This window comes from Balearica regulorum, chromosome 10 (assembly GCF_011004875.1).
Source record: "Balearica regulorum gibbericeps isolate bBalReg1 chromosome 10, bBalReg1.pri, whole genome shotgun sequence".
In the NCBI taxonomy this organism is placed as follows: domain Eukaryota; kingdom Metazoa; phylum Chordata; class Aves; order Gruiformes; family Gruidae; genus Balearica; species Balearica regulorum.
The window spans coordinates 17,534,510-17,552,211 of record NC_046193.1 but is presented as its reverse complement, the minus strand read 5'-3'; the positions used below and the strand labels follow the sequence as shown (position 1 = coordinate 17,552,211).

Below are 17,702 nucleotides of genomic sequence, written 5' to 3'. Positions count from 1 at the left end.
GGACCACTTGGAAGAGTGAAAGGGTATTTCTGTTCTTGGCCTAATTGTAGTGTTAGCTTTTCTATTTTCAGTGTAGCCAGGAGGCCACCCACGTGGAGTTTCATTATGGGACTTTATTTTTCAGAGGCCATCAAGCAGTTTTAATGTGGCATCTACTTTGTGTTATGCCTGAGTGAGATAGGCTCAAAGCAGGAGGGAAGGGTCTGTCTACCTTTGAATGTGTCCCTGCAGAATTTGTTGTTGGATGCAGCCTTTGTTCAGATGAAGGGGTTCCCTGTGCTTGAAGCTGGGATTGGACCTGCCACTGGCACCTTCTGGTGGGCAGAAACTAAGATAGTTATATTTAAAAAAACCCCTTATCTCAAATGCCAAGTGAAGCATTGTGATTCCAGTAATAATAGTTAAAAGAAAATGAAATAAGCTTAACCAAATACCTTTAGTCCTGCAGTTTTGCAAGAGATTGGGTCCTTGATTGCTTCCTATAGCAAAAGAATAGGAAAATGTTCCCCTTCCCATCCCTCCATCCTTCTACAACATGGAAGGGATAAAAATCTATAGAAGAGAAAGCTTGTTCCTTGATTCAACCTTAATAACATCTGCCCTCCCTTTGAATTAGCTGTGATGCTTTTAGCTGAGAAATTGCACAAATCCAAGGGAGTTCATTGAATAATAAATCAAGACATCCATCCAGTGAAGTACATCAAAGATAGCCCTTTGAAGTAGATTAAAAAAATACCTTCCTGATCTGAAGGCGACACGTGTGCTCAGCTTTGGTGCCTGACTGATGCTAATGCAGGGTTTGAGCTTAGCTCAAGAACCCCAACCAGGAGTGCGGAGAGCCTGAGCAAGTGCAGGGTCATTAACTGGCTGCTGCACCTTTGCTTTGCCCACAGCCCCCCAGGACTCCTGACAGCTTAGAGACCTGAAGAGCAAAAAGCTGCAGCCACTGGAAATGGGGGTTGTCTTAATCCTGGGAAGTTCTGAGATACCAGACTTCAGAAGAGCATACTCATTTGAAGAACTTTCTAAAACTTTATTGGCTAAACTTTTCCTTTTTCTTTGTCTTTCTGCAGTGTGAGTTGCACTAATAAAGTCTGGCTGTAAGTGGAAGAAGTTGAAAAATAGCACCAATAAAAACTGTAAAGCTCTCAAACATTTTTAAAAATAGTGCTTCTGTAAAAGATGTGGCATTATATGTTGGGGCAGAGTGTAATAAAGATTTTTACTACTGTTCTTCACAACTCAGTCATAAGCTGTACAGCTGTCCCAAACTCTCCTGATAGAGCCTTTCTGCATGTATACATTGCTACAGATGCATTGCCTCATGCATATGTAGATGTGTACATGTTTGTGTTTGCAGCTGCATATGCATCTGTAAATTGACATAGTGAAAGTCATGTACATGTGCAAGTTATTTAAGCAAGGTTACGTTCTTATTTATGACATTCTGCTGTATATAAGGATGTAAAGACTGGCATGTAATGGAAAGCCGCAGTAGACTTAACCATCCCCTTGCCTGCTGTGTGGCGTTCTTTTGGCAGAGACACGAGCACCAGCTTCATCTGCTTTGAAGTCCTTGTCGATATCCTGCTGCTGTCCCAGTGGTAAACACCAATCCAGGAGTTGTGACAAAAATGTATGAATACCTGTTCTGATAGATGGCCCTGGTCTAAACAGCCAGGTGGGAATGTAGCTTTCTGTAGCACATCATAAAATACAGAGCATCTTCTGGAGGAATTACATTATTCTAGGTCATACTTACTGTAATTAGTGGTCACTTACCTGTAGATTCAATGTAAGGGAGGTGTTTGCCATGTCAAATTGTATTTGTCAGCAGTAAGTATGCTGTGGACCACTGTTTGGAAACTTCTGGATCACACCGTTGCCTCTGATCTGCTTCAGCCTCTTGCTAGTCAAAGGTGATAATACAGCTGTCTGATATCAAGTGTTATAGTTTGTAATAAGGTAAGGGTAGAGGAAGCTATCTCTGTTTTCAGGCTGTGTGAAGAGAAAGCAGTTTATCAAGGAAAATAGGTCTGCTTAGGACCTAAAATACAGAGTAAATTTACTTGAAAGTCTCTACTGGCTTTTCATTGTCAAGTGAAAGGTAGCTTCATGGTAGATTTATTTGCCTTGTTTTGCAGCAAATGCATTATATATATTTTATTTCTCATGATCTAGGTGGAAATGGTTGCCTTTAAATGCAGCCCTTCATCTTGAAGGTCAATTAAACCAGGTTGGAGGTCAGATAAAATAAAGGGACAGAACATTTGCTTCTTGGTGTATCTATTTCTGTAATGTTATCAGTGCATGTGGTTTTATTTCTAGCATTTTGTTCCAGGACTTCCTCTAAGACTGAACAAATTGAGTCAGTTGGATGCAGTACAGCTTCCAATTTGGGGTTAGAAATCCATTAAATTGCTCACTGCTTTATTGGCAATACAAAAGTGCTTGGAATGAAAGTGCTTTATGATTGGACATTGATTACTCAAGAGAAGGTGGATGCCTGTGTAAACCACACACCTCCAGCCAGGATGGCCAGCTTAGGGGGTTTTTTTAAGCTTAAAATGTGCATGTTTTGCCCTTAAAATGCTTTTCTTTATTACAAAGAAGATCTATTTTTAAACTGAAAATGGAGAGCTGTCTGCCATGTGTTTTTCACACCTCCGGGGGATTAGAGCTGGCCTGGCAATGTGCAGTGCTGCCAGCCACCGACTGCCCCATAGGTAACTAGTCCTTTAGCTGATGCTTTGAGGTTATATACATCATTCCTTTCTACACACAAGATCTCTGGATTTGGCCAACCTCTCCATTTCAGTCCGTGGCATTGAAAAGTGCAGGGAATGTCCTTGTTTGGGTGGATTTTTAAACTGAGTAAGTTTGTGGTGGGCATACCGAGGAGTCCAGTGTTGTAATTCCACTCAGACTTGCTGTTAGGATCAGAACAGGGTTTATTTCCACTGTAGAAAGCTGCAAAGCTGTCATGGTGTTCTGTGAGACTGGAGTTACTGCCACGAAGTGGGAAGAGGGCAGCAGAGCTGGAGGGATGACCACTGCCTCTGTCCTGATGGGTACAGCTGAGTTGGTTGCTTTGGCTCTGCTCAGTTAGCTTGGTAAACTTTGCAGCACATCTAATGAGATGGAGCTTCAAGTCAAAATCTCAGCAGATCTGTGTCTTAGATGATGGCACAGCAGATGCACTGGGTGGTTGAGGAGGAGCAGCCACCAGTGAAACGGTGATGTAGCGTGGCCAGCCTGGGTCGATGGAGCAGGGGAGAACAGCGGTTCTTTCTGGGAAATGCCTCACCGCTTTTGCAGCGTTCCCCTGTACGAGGGTCAGAGGTGATGCAGTCCCTCTCTGCTGTTAAAAACCAGCACCAAGTGCAGGAGGGGCGAGAGCGAGCTGGTAAGCCCCCATTTTCAAGCTGTGGGAAAAGTCTGTGTGCTGTTTTTCTAAGACTTTTTTTCCCCTGACTCTTTGCCTGACTAGTTTTAACCAGCACGCATATATTCCTCTGTCCCGCTTCCAAGTGAGGGTGTTTTTTGGGGGGAGATCGGTCCTTCCTGATTAACTATTAATAAGAACAACCACGAGGGAGTGAAGCGCTGAGCAAACATGTCGGGAGCGGGTTGCCTGCCCTGTCCCTGCTGTTAATGATTGACCGGGCTCCGCTCCGGCATGGCCAGCGGTGCTGTGCCCTGTGCTGCCGCCGGACCGGGCACGGCCAAGCCCTGCTTGCCGTGGGCTCTGCAAAGGGGCGATGCCGGATGTGTGCCGAAACTTCAGCATTGGGGTTTGGGGCTCTCCCTTCCCAGCGTGCAGTGTATGCAAACACGAGAGCTGTGCCTGGTGATGTATTTACTGAATTAATGTTTCTGATAAACTGTGGTGTTGGAGCAGTGGAGAAATACCTTCTCAGCTAGTTAAGCATTCTGAGCTTACCAGAAATGCTTGTGGACATGATTGAAACCACTTGGCATCCCCAAAGAGAGCAGAGCACACTACAATTTTGTGTTTTAGAAGAAAATGTGTCTTAAAATATGGGTTATTGGACATTATTGAATGATTGTTGACCTTGAATGTTTTCTTAAACTGTGGAAACTTCTGAACAGTGTTTGGGGAGTTTCTGAATTATCTCTTCTCTATCTGCACTCGACCTGTAACCCACAGCTGGATTTTGCAGAGTCATGTGGTGGGAGGGTTAGTTTGCCAGCAGTTGAACGTATTGCTGTGGGTCTTTCCAAGCGTCTGAAAAAGCCAAAGGTTTAACATGGTTTATCTGCTGTGAGTACTTGTGAAAAATTGCACAACTTTGAGATTAAAATATTTGCTTTGCAGAAGTAGCAATTTTTGAAACTGTAAATAGCGCTTAATGCTGATTGATCAGTGTAGCTCCTGTTTTATCAGTTAATGGAGGCTTAGCAGTTGTTCTAGGGTAGACATGTATAGTAAATTATATAATTGTTAATCCTCAATAAATTGGTTTAGTATGTTGAATACACAGTGGGGAACCTTAATTGAAAATATTAGTAAAGAAGTCATGGCCTTTATTGATTTACTGAAGAAACACAGTGGTGATGGAAGCGGGAGCAATTTGTTTCATGAGTATTTTGTTTATGAGCTCGTCCTCTGGCCCTTGCTTCGGCTGTTGAAGACACAGTGTGCTTTACCTGGTGGAGGCAGAATTGCTGAGAGAGAAATTTGCCATCAAATTAGAAAAAGGTGAGTTTGCTCTTACACAGTGAAGCAAACAACTTGCAGAGTGTTTTGGTTTTCAGATATGTTTTTCTCATGATAGTAGCAGTAAACACAGAACAAACCCTATTATGGGTGTCTGGGCAGAAAAAGGGTGGAGTTTTATTTGTGGGTTTAAAAAAAAACCCTCACACATCCTGCTTTTCCTTTCAACTTCTTACCTGTCACAGGTGGCAAACCAGGATTGATTTATGTTTAATACAGTTATTTTTATTTAGATGTCTATGTGCCCTTTGAAATGTGTTCTTGCTTTGAGGCAATCCTTGCGGCTAATGGCTCTGTGTATTTTGGAGAGGATCAGCTTCCTTCGGGCACTGCAGCTTAATAGAAGCAGCAAATAAAGTGAAAAATTGCTGCAATTAAATGCTGCCTGCTCTAACCCTTGCAGCATCCCCTGTTCCCTGTGTACAATACTGCCTTTGACTGGGCTGTCCTCTTAGGAGCAGAGGAACATGCAATCCTAATGGGAGGGTTTGTATCCTCAGTAACTGCAGGCTATGTGGCTGTTGCTAGTATTTTTTTTCAGAAGCAGTGAAAGCGTTGAATACTTTGTCATTTGTGCTTGCTTTGTCCTGCTATCTTCTGTTGGTTCACGAGCGCTGCTGGGGCCCGTGGGGCACTCTGCAGAGACAAGGGCTCACAGTCCTCTCTCTGCCACTGAGGCCATTGGATGACTTTCAAATTACTTCTTGAAATCTCACTTAACTTTTTTTTTGAGCATGGAACAGTTGTAATACTGAGAAAACTCTTATTGAGCAGACCAAGATCAAACCTTGGTGAAATGAGTATCCTCATGTCTGTCCTGATGCTGCAGAGGCATAGCAAGAGGTCCGTAAGCATCTGAGTTACCCAAGTGCTTTGCACAATTATTGTGGTGTATTTGTATGTGTGATTATATAGATTAAACTGAAGCTAATCTTTCTTTAAAAACCAAAACTGTTGGCACGTTTGGAGGAGATGGTCTTCCAAGCAAAATAAAAAAGCAGAAAAGATCTCCACTTTAGTTTTGCTAAGGTTATTAAAATAGGAGGAAATGGGATCCTAGGTTTTGTCAAAACACATTTGTGTAAACTGAACAGGGCCTAAAATAACCTGACACTGCCCTTCTTAAAGAGACAAATAAGCCTGTAAGTTCCTTGTTGTAGGAGATGTACAAGCCCTAGGAGCAGCGTAGTGTTACCCAACGCTCCTGCAAAGGACTTCTCTGCCCTTCCTCAGCCATCGAGAGCGTGGTTGCATGGTACAATGATAGAGATTTACATTTGTAGCCTCGTGCGAGCAGACCACCTCTGGTGGTTGCTCACCAGGCTTGTGCATGCTGGTGTCCTTACGTGCTAGATGTGTGGTCTGTGTGCTTGTGAGCAGAAACAGTTGTGAGGATGGAGGAGGAGGAAGGGCCAGGGCTGAAAATGTGTCCCTGAAAGTTACTTGAAGATAATTCCCTGATTCCTTTAACCGTATCAACCACATGCTAAATTAAATTGCAGTCCGGCACAATGCTTCTTGGTGATGTGGTTTTAATTAGTATTCTTTGCATTAATGACTGCACGCATCTGCTGGAATCGATGTGGTATTGATTCTTTGGTGATCATGCTACAGGAATTTCCTTTAGACAGTACTGTTGGTCAGGATTGAGAGTGATTCATGGTGCAGTTTTCTTGGTGTCTGGCTGACCTCTCAAAGTTTGTCTTCACTGTCAAATTAACTCATATTATGGCTTGAGGGTTGCCCTTAAGTTGACTCCCTTCTGCACATAAAGCCCCTTATATGAGCAGGCTATTAACCTAAGCTAATATGCTGCTGCTGCTAATTTGAGCTGGGGCATAAGTGAAGCCTGAGTGAGCACATTCGCTTAGCTGCTAATGGGACCTCTCAGTGACGGGGCACAGCTTCATCCACGTGGGTCCTTCCTGTGTCCTGCAGAGTCCCCTTCTTCTCTCCATGGCACTTACAGCAGCAAGCTGGGACACCCACCTCTCTGGTGCCCTGCGTTTTGCTGCTCTTACTCTTTTTAGGAGGTAACTCCTGCTGAACTTGGTGTGTGACATTTCTGTGCCACAGCAGTATTCACTCTTCTTGTAAGCTGAGTGCTTTGCACAGGCACAGAGCTCTCTGGGGTACACTGTAAAAAAAAAAAAATCATGAGGGGCTCAGCTTGTCGCAGCCATGGGCACCCCAGGAACGTGAGCATCCCAGAGGCTGCGCAGCTCAGTCAGTCCGAGTATTGCTCAGCAGCGTGGGAGCTCATGCTTGAGGCTGGCTGAACCGTAAGCTGTAGCGTGGGTACAGAGCCTTTCAGTTTTTCCTTCAGCAAAGATGTATTTCTGTTCTTTGCCCTGCCTGACTGTAAGCCTGTTATGCTGAGTTCAGGAGCAGTGGAGTAAAGGTGAGGGTGATGAGGGAGCTGAAGGGTATAAGAATCTGTAGTTTTCTGTCAGTTTAGCAGGTAGATTCAAAGGAAACCCAGGAATGGCTGTGGTGGGTTGGGTGAGTGAGTGGCCAAGTCCAGGCTTTGGCTTCTGGCAGTGCATGAGCCAGTTCAAAGGAATCTGCAAGAAATACTCCAGAAGGTAACCAGGGACTGCATATCTAGTATGTGAAAGCTCCTTCTGACTGTCATAACTGTGGTGGCTTGTGCAACTCCATTTAGTGGCCATTTGCTTTAGGGGGAACTGAAAAAATCCCATTTAAGGGAAGGTGTTGCTGTGCAGCTGTGGGTGGCTGGCACTAGCTGCAGTAGCTTTTTGGCTGCTCTTGCCTTATGGGAGTAGATTTTGGACTTGTCCTCTGCACAAGAAGAAGAAAAATGGACTAAAGCTGCTTCTTTCTGTCCTTAACAGTCCATACAACCACCTCAATCCTTGCAATCTCTTTGATCGCTTTGTGCTTCAGTGTTAAACCTCACATGTCATTGCTTATGAGGGCTCTGCCATCTCTGCGAGCTCACAAGCTTGTTTAAAAGAGAAATTCGAGTATGCTTTCTTCCCTGCACAGCTGTGTACTTCTAACATGGGCAATGTGTTCCCTCTCTTGTTCCCCTGGCCCCCATCCCCAAGTTAATTCAGCTGTGGCCATGCTTTTCATACCCAATCAAGTGTGCATGGGGCCTCCATTCCAGTGCTGTAAAGCCATCTACAAACATGGGGGAAGAGGACGGTGCCTATTCAGTAAGCTGCAGATGAGGCAGCTATCTTTCGACAGATTAGCCAGAGGAATTTCTATTGCAGGGCTCGATTGTTCAGGGCCCTCAGCTCCCTTTTGTGCAGGAGCAATGAAAAGTTGTGTTATGACAATGGTTGACAAAGTGTTTAATGAAAGCCACAGTTGGCGGTGGCAGAACTTCGAGCCATCCTCCTTTTCTCCGATGCCTGTCATAAAAAGGTGCAGAAACGCTTTTGACAATCTTCTGCACTGTGACAGATAAATGATTTTGACGCAAGGGTCGAAAACCTTCACCTCACTGAACGGAATTCAGCTGCCATCATCATGGTAAGCAGACACCAGGAGCCACATATGTCTCTATTCCTTTGTCTGGTGAGCCTGCCAGGCACATCTGTTTTCAGAAGAGATGGTTTTTCTCCATGCTGGTCAAGTTCCCAAAGCAGAGCCAAAACTTCTACGTGAACTCCCGGTCTACCCTGTACCTTGCCCAAGGAGGCAGGATTAGCATCTCATGGTTCAAAGAGCTGACTGATCCCCCCTTGCTGGCAAGCAGGGCTCTTTGCGACAGCATTATGACTTTTGGGAGGTGGTTTCAAGGCAGCCTATGTACCTGGTTATTTAACAAGACTTTCCTTTCAGTCTCTGCAGTGTTCAGTGATCTGCAGTGCCATTTTCACAATGCTGACTGAAGGCAAACACTGCTTTCTTATTTAGAGACAGGAGTGGATGAATAGACAGAACAGGGCCCTTCTCATATTGATTTAACAGGCTCTTGGTTCCCCACCATGGGCATCTTGGTGACGGGGGCAGGGGGGGGGAACAACCCTATGTTGTTGGGATTAGCTAATACAAGGAAGACTTGAAATATGTAAAGGATAAATAACGTGCAGAGCACTTCTCATGCCATTAAGTCAAAATAAAGTTTAAAAAAACCCCACAAACTTCAGATCAGCTTCTATTCAACAAGGAAAAACAATCTGAACATTAGGGGCCATTCAAGTTGGTGGCTCTGCTCTGTCTTTTCTGCCATCTGTAGAAGCTTCTGACCTTTATAGGATGCTTCCCTGAACTTACAGCGCAGGCTCTTGTCCAGGATTTACGTTGCTTGTCTGAATGCTGTTTTCTTTCCACAGTTGCCTTGGAAGGATCAAAATATCCTCCTATGAGTAATTCATCAGAAACATGTACCCATGCAGAGAAGCAGGCAGGACATGGAGCAGTCTGCTTTCTGTGTGGGTCTGCCCACACTTGGGCTCGGCTAACCCCGTAGGTAGATGCAGATGCCAGGAAAGGGGCTGACCGCATGCCCAAGACATGGTCTCTGGGGATTGGCATAAACTACTGAAGATGATGCTTTATAAACTGCCACTTTGAAGAGATGCCCAGCACCTGAGATAGCTCAGATGGTTTAGGGGAGTGCTGATCTGGGAAGGGACAGGGGTTTGGCTTTGGGTTTTGAGGACTCTGTTCCTTTGAATAAGACATTTTAGAATACTGGCAGAAGCGCTTGCTCAATGAGCTGTTGCAGTACCTCATGGCATCAGGCCAAGGGACTCGTTGAAGGAACATGTTCTGTGCCATGGCAGAGCAGAAACATGATGGTTTTCAGCGATGGGAGAGCTGTGCCCCCAAGCTTGACATCTCCAGCCAGCCTGCATTGCTGGTCTGCTCAGCTTGGAGAGGTCGAGCTGGTTGGGATGTTACAGCCACTGCAGTGCTTCGTGCGCTGCCATACATTTGGGACCTGTGCTTAGTGGTGGGGGAATGTCATATACACCCGTGACCTCAAGTTTTGAGTTCCCTTTATTTGCATTACTGGAGCCCAGCCAAGATTGAAGCCTCGTTTCATCAGCATTGGGCAAACCAAGACAATACCTACCTCAATTTTATTTACAGTCTAAATAGACAAGACAGACAAAGGGTGGCTGTGGAAACAAAAGCTCTGGAGAGGTAATGTGACGTGACCCGGTCACCCAGCAGGAGATTAAGAGAGCTGGGAATAGACAGAGGTTTCCTGACTCCTGGTCCCAATGATCTATCTATTGGAGCACGTTAATTCTTTTTTCCCATTTGCATGCTGTGACTAGCATGCCAAATACTGTCTAGTGAGGGGTTCTGAGTTCTGGGAAACACATCCTTTGATTGTTAATGCTTCAGGCTAGAAATTCCAGGGCATTTTAATGTAAGTTAAAGTACAGCTAGTCTCAGAAATTGAGTAAACTGTTTATTTTGGTGTATCTATTTAATTTCAAGTCTCCTGTTTATTTTACACTGACCCTGTATTTCTAGCTTTCATTTCCCCACTGACTTTTGAACAGTGTATTGTGTGTTTGGTGAGGATAGATGGCTGTCAGTGATGAGTAGCGCGGGGAGTACGGAAGGCTTTGGTGTACAAGAAGTGGGGGTTCACCAGCGTTTCTGCTGCAACCATTGGAAAGTCTTTTCTGTTGTCAGCATAGGCAAAATACCTGAAGAGCCAGCTACTTGTGCAATGACCCTAATGTTCAGCAATGGCAGCAACAATAGTCAGAAAGTCACTTTGGATGATGTTAAAGCATGGCCATGAAATCCTTTAATTTTTGCAAAGACCTTTGTTTTTTCACTTGTCAACTTCTGAAGTTCACATCAGCATCGTTCAGTGTTTGAGCATTGACTAAGCCAGGGATCTGGTCCCTTGACAAGTGTAGGGGTGATCAGTTTGGTTCCTGTGATTCTCAGGGTTTGGTTTATAAATAGCCTCTTCACCTATTGCAGAGGAATGTTTTGAGGATAAATGTTACCTTAAGAAATGCAAAGGTTTGCAGCAATAGAAGGCATAGAAATACATGAAAACAGATAGATTCATGCACGGTCATGACCGTGGCTGTATTCCCCCTTAGAGTTTGTCACTAGTATTTCTGTGTCAGCTTTATCTTTGTGTTGAGCCTATAGGACATTACCTGTTGTATTTTCTCATTTTGCCTGTGCATCAGGCAGGGACAAGCTCCAACCTGATTTTGCTGTGTGGTTAAAAAAAAAAAAAAATAGTAGTAATGTAATCTGTGGGCAAATTGCACTTTAATTCGTAATTGTGCTATGAATATGGACTTGGCTTTCAAATGCACTCTGAGTTTAAACTGCAGTTTGACTTTTATTTAGATAAATGCCTTTGAGTTCATAGTGAAATGGATATCTGCTGTAGGCTGGTATTGATTTAAAGGTCTCTTGAGTGTTTTAAAAGACAGTAAGGGCTTACAGGACAGCATATTTTAAAACTAGATGCTTGGTTAGGTTTTACACTCCTCTGTAGCTTAAAGGTCTAGATTCTGTTAAGAGCCAGCTTACACTGTTGATTTGTAGAGTCTTCTTTCACTGCAAGTATTGCAGTGGAAAGAAAAATAGTACATTTCAGGCAAGACGCAAGGAGCCATCTTCGGAGCTGGCCGCTCTGAAGAGATGGGGAATGGTATGTACGTGAACTATCAAATGGTTCCCGTGTGCAGGGGAACACTTTGAGGACTTCCCATAAATGCATTATGGAAGGGTGGGTGATCAATAGCTGCTTTTTATCTCGAAAGAGGTGTTTATCGTTTTCCGCTAATCATGTGAAGTTGGTAAGCTTTGTAGTCCTTCAAGTCTTGATGTTTGTAAGTGTTGCTGTAGGCCTAGTTTTCTCTCTGCATTGCTGCAAAGTGCAGTGGGTTAGCACGAGCAAATCAAACAGGAGGTCTCTGTCTGTGCCCTTCTGATAGCTGCCCTTTTTTGTGTCCCTCAGCTCTTGGCTCAGGTAGTGTGGGTAAAAGTTGAGTAGGTGCCTTGGTGACTTAGGTCCTATTTACCTGCTTGGTTTCTGTGGGCGCAGCTTTAAAACAAAGAAAATACACAAAACGGGGAAGACTGGCCAGTTTTCTAGTTAGACTGGCTTAGTGGTTTGAATAAGCAGCTGTAAGTTTGAGGGCTTATCTAAAATCAGGCCATGAATCTTTTGGGTCACATTCAGAGGTGCAGTAAGAGGGTGTAACCTCCCCACAGAGGAGACAGGAGGGTTTAATTTTACCCAGGATAATATCCTAGAGCAGGGTGTGGAGCAGGGTAAAATTGAAGTAGGTCCCCCTCACAATTTCTGTACAACTTACTGTGGTGGATTTTTTGCTACCACCCATCAATTTGCCTCCTCCCTCTTTAGATTACACACTCACAGGAACTTGCTAATGCTGCATACATCATGTTAATTAGGCCATTTGTTAATTTCCACATCATTAGTCACTTGGTCTTAATTGATCTGTGCTCTCGGGTAAGTCCCTGGCTGCAGGTTTGACCTGTTGCGTGTGGCGTGCTGATAGTGCGTATCTTGAAGAGGAGATGATGTTGTCGCACCGTATGATGCTACAGCAAAGCATGGCAAAGCTCTTGCTTGTGGTTTTTGGAGTTGTTGCTTTATTTGCATTATTTTGTCTGTTTGCTGTCCCTAGCAATTCTCACAGTGCATTCCAGCACTGAGCTCTGGATGTATTTCCAAGCGGGGATGCCCTGTGAGGCAGGTCTGCTCTCCCACCAGGCTGTTGTCAGATAACACAGCACAACCTATTAGCCATCTGTCAGTGAAGTGCTAGAATATGATCTGGATTTGGACTGTGGGGTAGTTGGAAAGCATCAGTTGGGTTTGAGGACCAGAGTGTGTATTGCTACATGACTGGCTGAAAGCTGTAATTACTGATTAAAAAAATAATTTAGTGATAGAGTAATAATATCATCTTGTATAATGTAGAATATATTTTGTTTACACTTACTATGTGTACATACGTGTGTGTATACTTTGTATGTAATGCACAGTGGTATATAAAATACTCCGTGTGAATATAGCTATAAAATATTTAGCAGAAGGTTTGTTGATTGTTTCAGTTCAGACTTAAATTAGTCAGGAAATATCCTATTAATCTGTGATTAGTTTTGTGGTTGTGAATAACCAATAGAAGAACAATAAATGTAATTGTGTAATATAAAGACAAATTAAAACCACACTAACGCAAAAGAGGAAAAAGCTTAGGGAGAGCTAGATAACATTTTGTTCATGGAACTAAACTCAGTCACTCATGTATTCAGCAGAAAAGTGCTGCTCTGCCATGTTTAAGTATTTTTTTGTTTAAAAAACAACAAAAAAAACCTGAACAAACTATCCTCCCAGTGCAATCCAGAATAATTGAGACAACTGTGTCTTGCTGAGCATGGTAACTGCAGAGTGCTGATCCCCCTGTCTTTTATTTTAACAGAAACCTGAGCTACAACAAGTTGACGGAGATTGATCCTTCTGCCTTTGCAGAGCTGTCGAACCTGCAGGAAGTGTAAGTATTCTTTCAAAGGTTTTAATTGTGTTTTGCCAGGGCAGCTTGTGGGCCAGGAGGAAATTGTATATGGTTTCCTAAGACTGTACCTTCCTTTAGCTAACTTGAATGAGCAGATCTGACTTGGTGTGGAGGCTTTTTTCTCCATATTGTTGTACCTATGCTGTTTTTATAAACTAATCAATTAGCGGAACACAATATCCCAATTAAAACGGCATAGCTTGTTAATGGAAATCACCTCCCTTGGTCTTGTGCAATGCTCTGAGGGAGCAGCTTGGCTAACACACCTGAACATACACGCAAAGCTCCTTGCTGAAAGGATAACCCTGAAGCAAGGCAGAACAGCCTGGATGGTGATACCTGATGCCAACCTAACCCAAATCTCCCAGGAAACAAAGGTGTAGTGTAGTGGATAACAAAGCACTTAACTGTGTCTCCTTCTCTCTGACATTTATGCTCCTTTTGGAACCAGAACAAATTCTGTTTGAAGTCTGCTAGGAGAGGCTAAAACAGCAAAGCTGTCTTCTGCTTTGGTGGGGGAAGAGAAAGGAGCTGGTGAAGGTCTGAGTGGCTGTGCCGGACCCCCCCTTGCTGGTAAAGGAAACCTTGTCTGGGAAATCGGAGGATTTCCTAGCTCCTGATCAGTGAAAGTGCTCAGCAGTTACGCTCGCAGAGGAGCTGTGCTTGTCAGCTATTCACAGTGATTCCTGAAGCTCTGATTTTGGCTTTTGAAAAACGAAAGTGACTAAAATTGCAAGCGGTGGGTTGAGGTAATGAGCTTGTGTTTGAATGTTGAATCGCTGGCATACTTGAGGTTTGGGCTCTGTTTGAAGAGCTACTGATGCCTCATGGGAAACTGAAAAAACATTTCCTTTTAGAACAATACTGTGCTCTGTGTATATAGTGCATTTTCTCTTGTCCTCCATCTGTTTTCATTAAGTGTTGGCTCTGGGGCTCGTGGAGGGACCAGATTCTGTGATTCTTAAATAGGCAAAAGGGTTTGCTACAGTGGGAGTTCTGCCTGACTGATGTCTGCAGGATTGGACCATGGGGATTAATGTAGCATCTATCCACTGGCCTGATTGCTCCTGGCTCCCCTGCTTACACTAATAGTAGGGACTTGTTAGGGATCATGATTAAGTGAGGAATATGCATCAGGAGTGACTGCTGTGCTCTGAAATCAGTTCTTTGTGATCATCCTAGAGAGCAGTCAGGGAGGGGAGAGAAAACAATGCAGGTCAGCAAAACACTGCCTATAGGATCTGTCTTCTCAACTTTTCTTTAAACTGTGGAAAGCCTTAAATTACTCTGAGCTTAAAGAGGAGAATTGCAGCCCTGATCCCATGAGACTTTAGAATTATCCTAACATGATTGTGGCTTAGCAATAGCTTTTACTTGTGGAAGTGCCTGAAGGCATGTGACTTCAGGGAGCATGGGGCTGGGAAATGCACGTATGGCTTCTGATCCCTTAGGTAGGGAGATCCCTTGCACACAGTTCTGCAAGCTTTGAGAGCAGGACAAGACCTGCACTGACAACTCAGCTGCTAAAAAAAGATGTCAGGGTTCGGGGGAGATAAGTAATGCAGCCCACAAAGTAATGGTGCAGATAAGAGCTGCTTGCTGTGTCAGAAAGGCAGGGTTAGGGAAAAGGGAGAGAGCAGAGGAGTGAGTAGGAGGGAAAGGGAGCAGTCAGAAATGGGAGACTGGAAGGGAGGCAGAGGTCTGGAGCAGAGCCTGGAAGGCAGGTTCTGTAAAGTGTGAGGGAGAAGCTCTATTAAAAGCCCTATCTACCAATCTTGGTTGCTTTTGAATAACAGCTAAACCACAGACCACTGAAATAAACTGCATTTCACAAAGAGAACCACATCTGTACTGCCAGAGCATCTCCTTTCTGAGGGTTTTTTTTTAAGCACTTTACAAACATTCATGAAATAAGCATCATGCTGTGGCATGTCTTGAGAGCAAGTCTGTTTTGCTGTGCGTGCTGTGCTGGGCAAACCAAGTCACCCTCAGGGAAAGAAATTGCCCCAAATAATAGATGCATTGATAAGACCTGAAACCTCCCATGATGCTTCAAACACGGTGCCTGTGGTTCCTGAGCATTACAGGTGAGGCTCAAAGCTCTGTGTGTCTCTGTATGTGAATAATTAGTGCGATATATTTTGAAAACCTTTTGTTTTCCCTTGATTTTTAAGAAAATGTCGGTAAACCAAAAGACTTAAACTTCATAGTTTATCTTGGATGCTCTGTTTTGCTTTACTGAGACTTTAATATAGTTGTATTTACCTTACAGTTTTCTCTCTCTGGGTTTATGCAGTTGTTTGGGGTTTTTTGTTTGAGAAGCTTTTTCTTAAAAGTTTAAGTCTATGTGGGATGAAATTCAGTGTCTCAGTGATATGAAACCCTATGATCCCTCTGAAATAAGTAGCTTGGTGCTGATGGAGGCTCAGGTGGCAGGGTCTGGAGTGGGACATTACTTTCCTTCAGGACACCTATACCTTTTCTCATCCCCTTTGGTAGCTCCTGCCCTGGGGTCTGCCCATTTTCATACCTTGGTTGAAAGGGTGGGATGGAGGGTGCTGCTGTGGGAATAGGCCCTGTGCTCCTTTCTGGGATTTCCTCAGGTCATATGGATCATGGGATTCATGAAAGTGATGGTTGCATGGCTCTGAAGTTTTCCAAGCTCATTTGTAACAAAGTAGTAGTAACTATGCTAAAATTCCTCTCCAAACAACTCACCTTTTATTTTCTAAAGTGCTTTTCAGTGAAAGCTCTGGAGAGCTGTGCTATTTTTGAGCAGGCTCCATTTCAGCTTGACACTAGCCTGGCAACTGGACTGTAAATATTTTATATGGGTGGCCCCCTCCTCTGCCTTAGCATCCAGAGGCAGCAGGCTTGTGTTGTCAAATGTGAGGGCTGGGGAGGAGAAAGGAGACTGAGAGCTTAAATTTGTTGAGCCTGGCTGTTTTATTTTGGGTTTTTTTTCCCCTTTTTTTTTTCTTCCTTTACATGGGGGAAGAGGAAGATGAGGGAAATGCCAGACAAATACCAAGTTTGGCTGTCTCCTCTGCATCAGGAAGTGGTGCTTGTGATCCAAGAGAGAAAATGAGGTGGGAGAACCACTTCTGACCTGACAGGAGGCTGATAGATGAAAATCACACTTATGTCAGAGGAGCATTTCACCAGCTGTTAGACGCTGATCAGTGTTGGACCGCTTACCCGGAGCTGACCCAGGCTAGCAGAGGGTGGACCCAATTCTCCTTCTCCTATGCCTTTCAAAAAGATGCTCAGTGGGATGTTAATGAAAACAAGGCACAAATATAAGCATTTTAATGCTTTCCAGCTTGCTTTGTACCTTTGAAAGCTCAAGACCTTGCTATAATATGAGCAACAATGAGCTTTTAGTTGCAAAGTAGAGCTCCTTGCTGAATTGCAATGCATCTGGCTCTCTTTCCCTTGCATTTTAAGGTATGGGTATAATATCAGAGGCAGAGCTGAGACTGAGGACAGCTTTTATCCCAGCAGTGCCTGGAACTCCTCATGAAATCAAATATCTTGCCTCCTCTCAGAGGAGTCAGAAGGAAGTTCTGGGATGGATGGATGGATTGCTCTCCCACCTGCCAAAAATAAAGGAAAGAAAGAAAAAACCCAAACACTATAATTTAGGATTGCCCCAACTCATGCCTGTGGCTTAGCATGCCTCAGCTGTGCAATACTGCCTGCCTGCTACAGGATGCTCAGCTGCTCACACCCAAATTGTGAGCTTTGGGATCAATCCCCTTGCAGAGCCCTGCAGAGGGGGAACTGTTTACCAGCAGGCAGCGGAGAGAGACCCAGCCAGGCTCTGTCTCAAGCCATGGCCGACCGGAGGCGGAGGGGGGTCCTGGGGAGCCGCCATGTGCTGCCTGGCCTGGCAGGGACTCGGCTTTAATTGCTTCAGCGTGTGGTGGTGGGGGAGCAAGCAAGATGGCTAAGAAATTAGGTAATTTTCAAGCAGCCAGACCAGTGACTGTTACAGTAATTAATTGACTAATTCACCGTACAAACAAGGGCTCTTTAAACCAAGGAAGAGCTGGTCACATGGCAAGGATCTGTTTTCAGTCAGAAAAACACTTCAAACATTAGGCCATTGAAGGGGACATTTTTTGTACTGGTGTTTCCAGGAGCGGGGCTGTCTGTAATTGCAATTAGCCCTGGGGGGCTGCATGGAGCAGGTCACCTGCTTTTGGTGGCGTTACTGTGCCCAGTGCCAGTTTGTGTGCGTGTTGCTGGCTTCGTGGGGCTGCCATTTGTGGGATTTCCAGAGCTTGGCCTGGTGTGGAGAGGAGGCCTGAGGTTGCCATTGCCCTCTGCTATGGCACCCCACGGGGCCCCCACACCCTGGCCTGGCATGGAGGGGCTACTGCTTGGGGAGGGAGTTAAATTCCTTGTCCTGGCCATGGGTGCAGTCTCCTATCTCAGGC

General features: G+C 44.4%; 1 protein-coding gene across 1 annotated transcript in view; it reads left to right on the top strand.

Moving 5' to 3' along the window:
• Positions 1-17,702, top strand: part of LRIG1 (leucine rich repeats and immunoglobulin like domains 1) — a 94,856-nt gene that overhangs the window by 24,491 nt on the left and 52,663 nt on the right. The window contains 1 exon segment of the mRNA XM_075762380.1: positions 13,168-13,239. Coding sequence (XP_075618495.1) covers positions 13,168-13,239 — 72 coding nt within the window.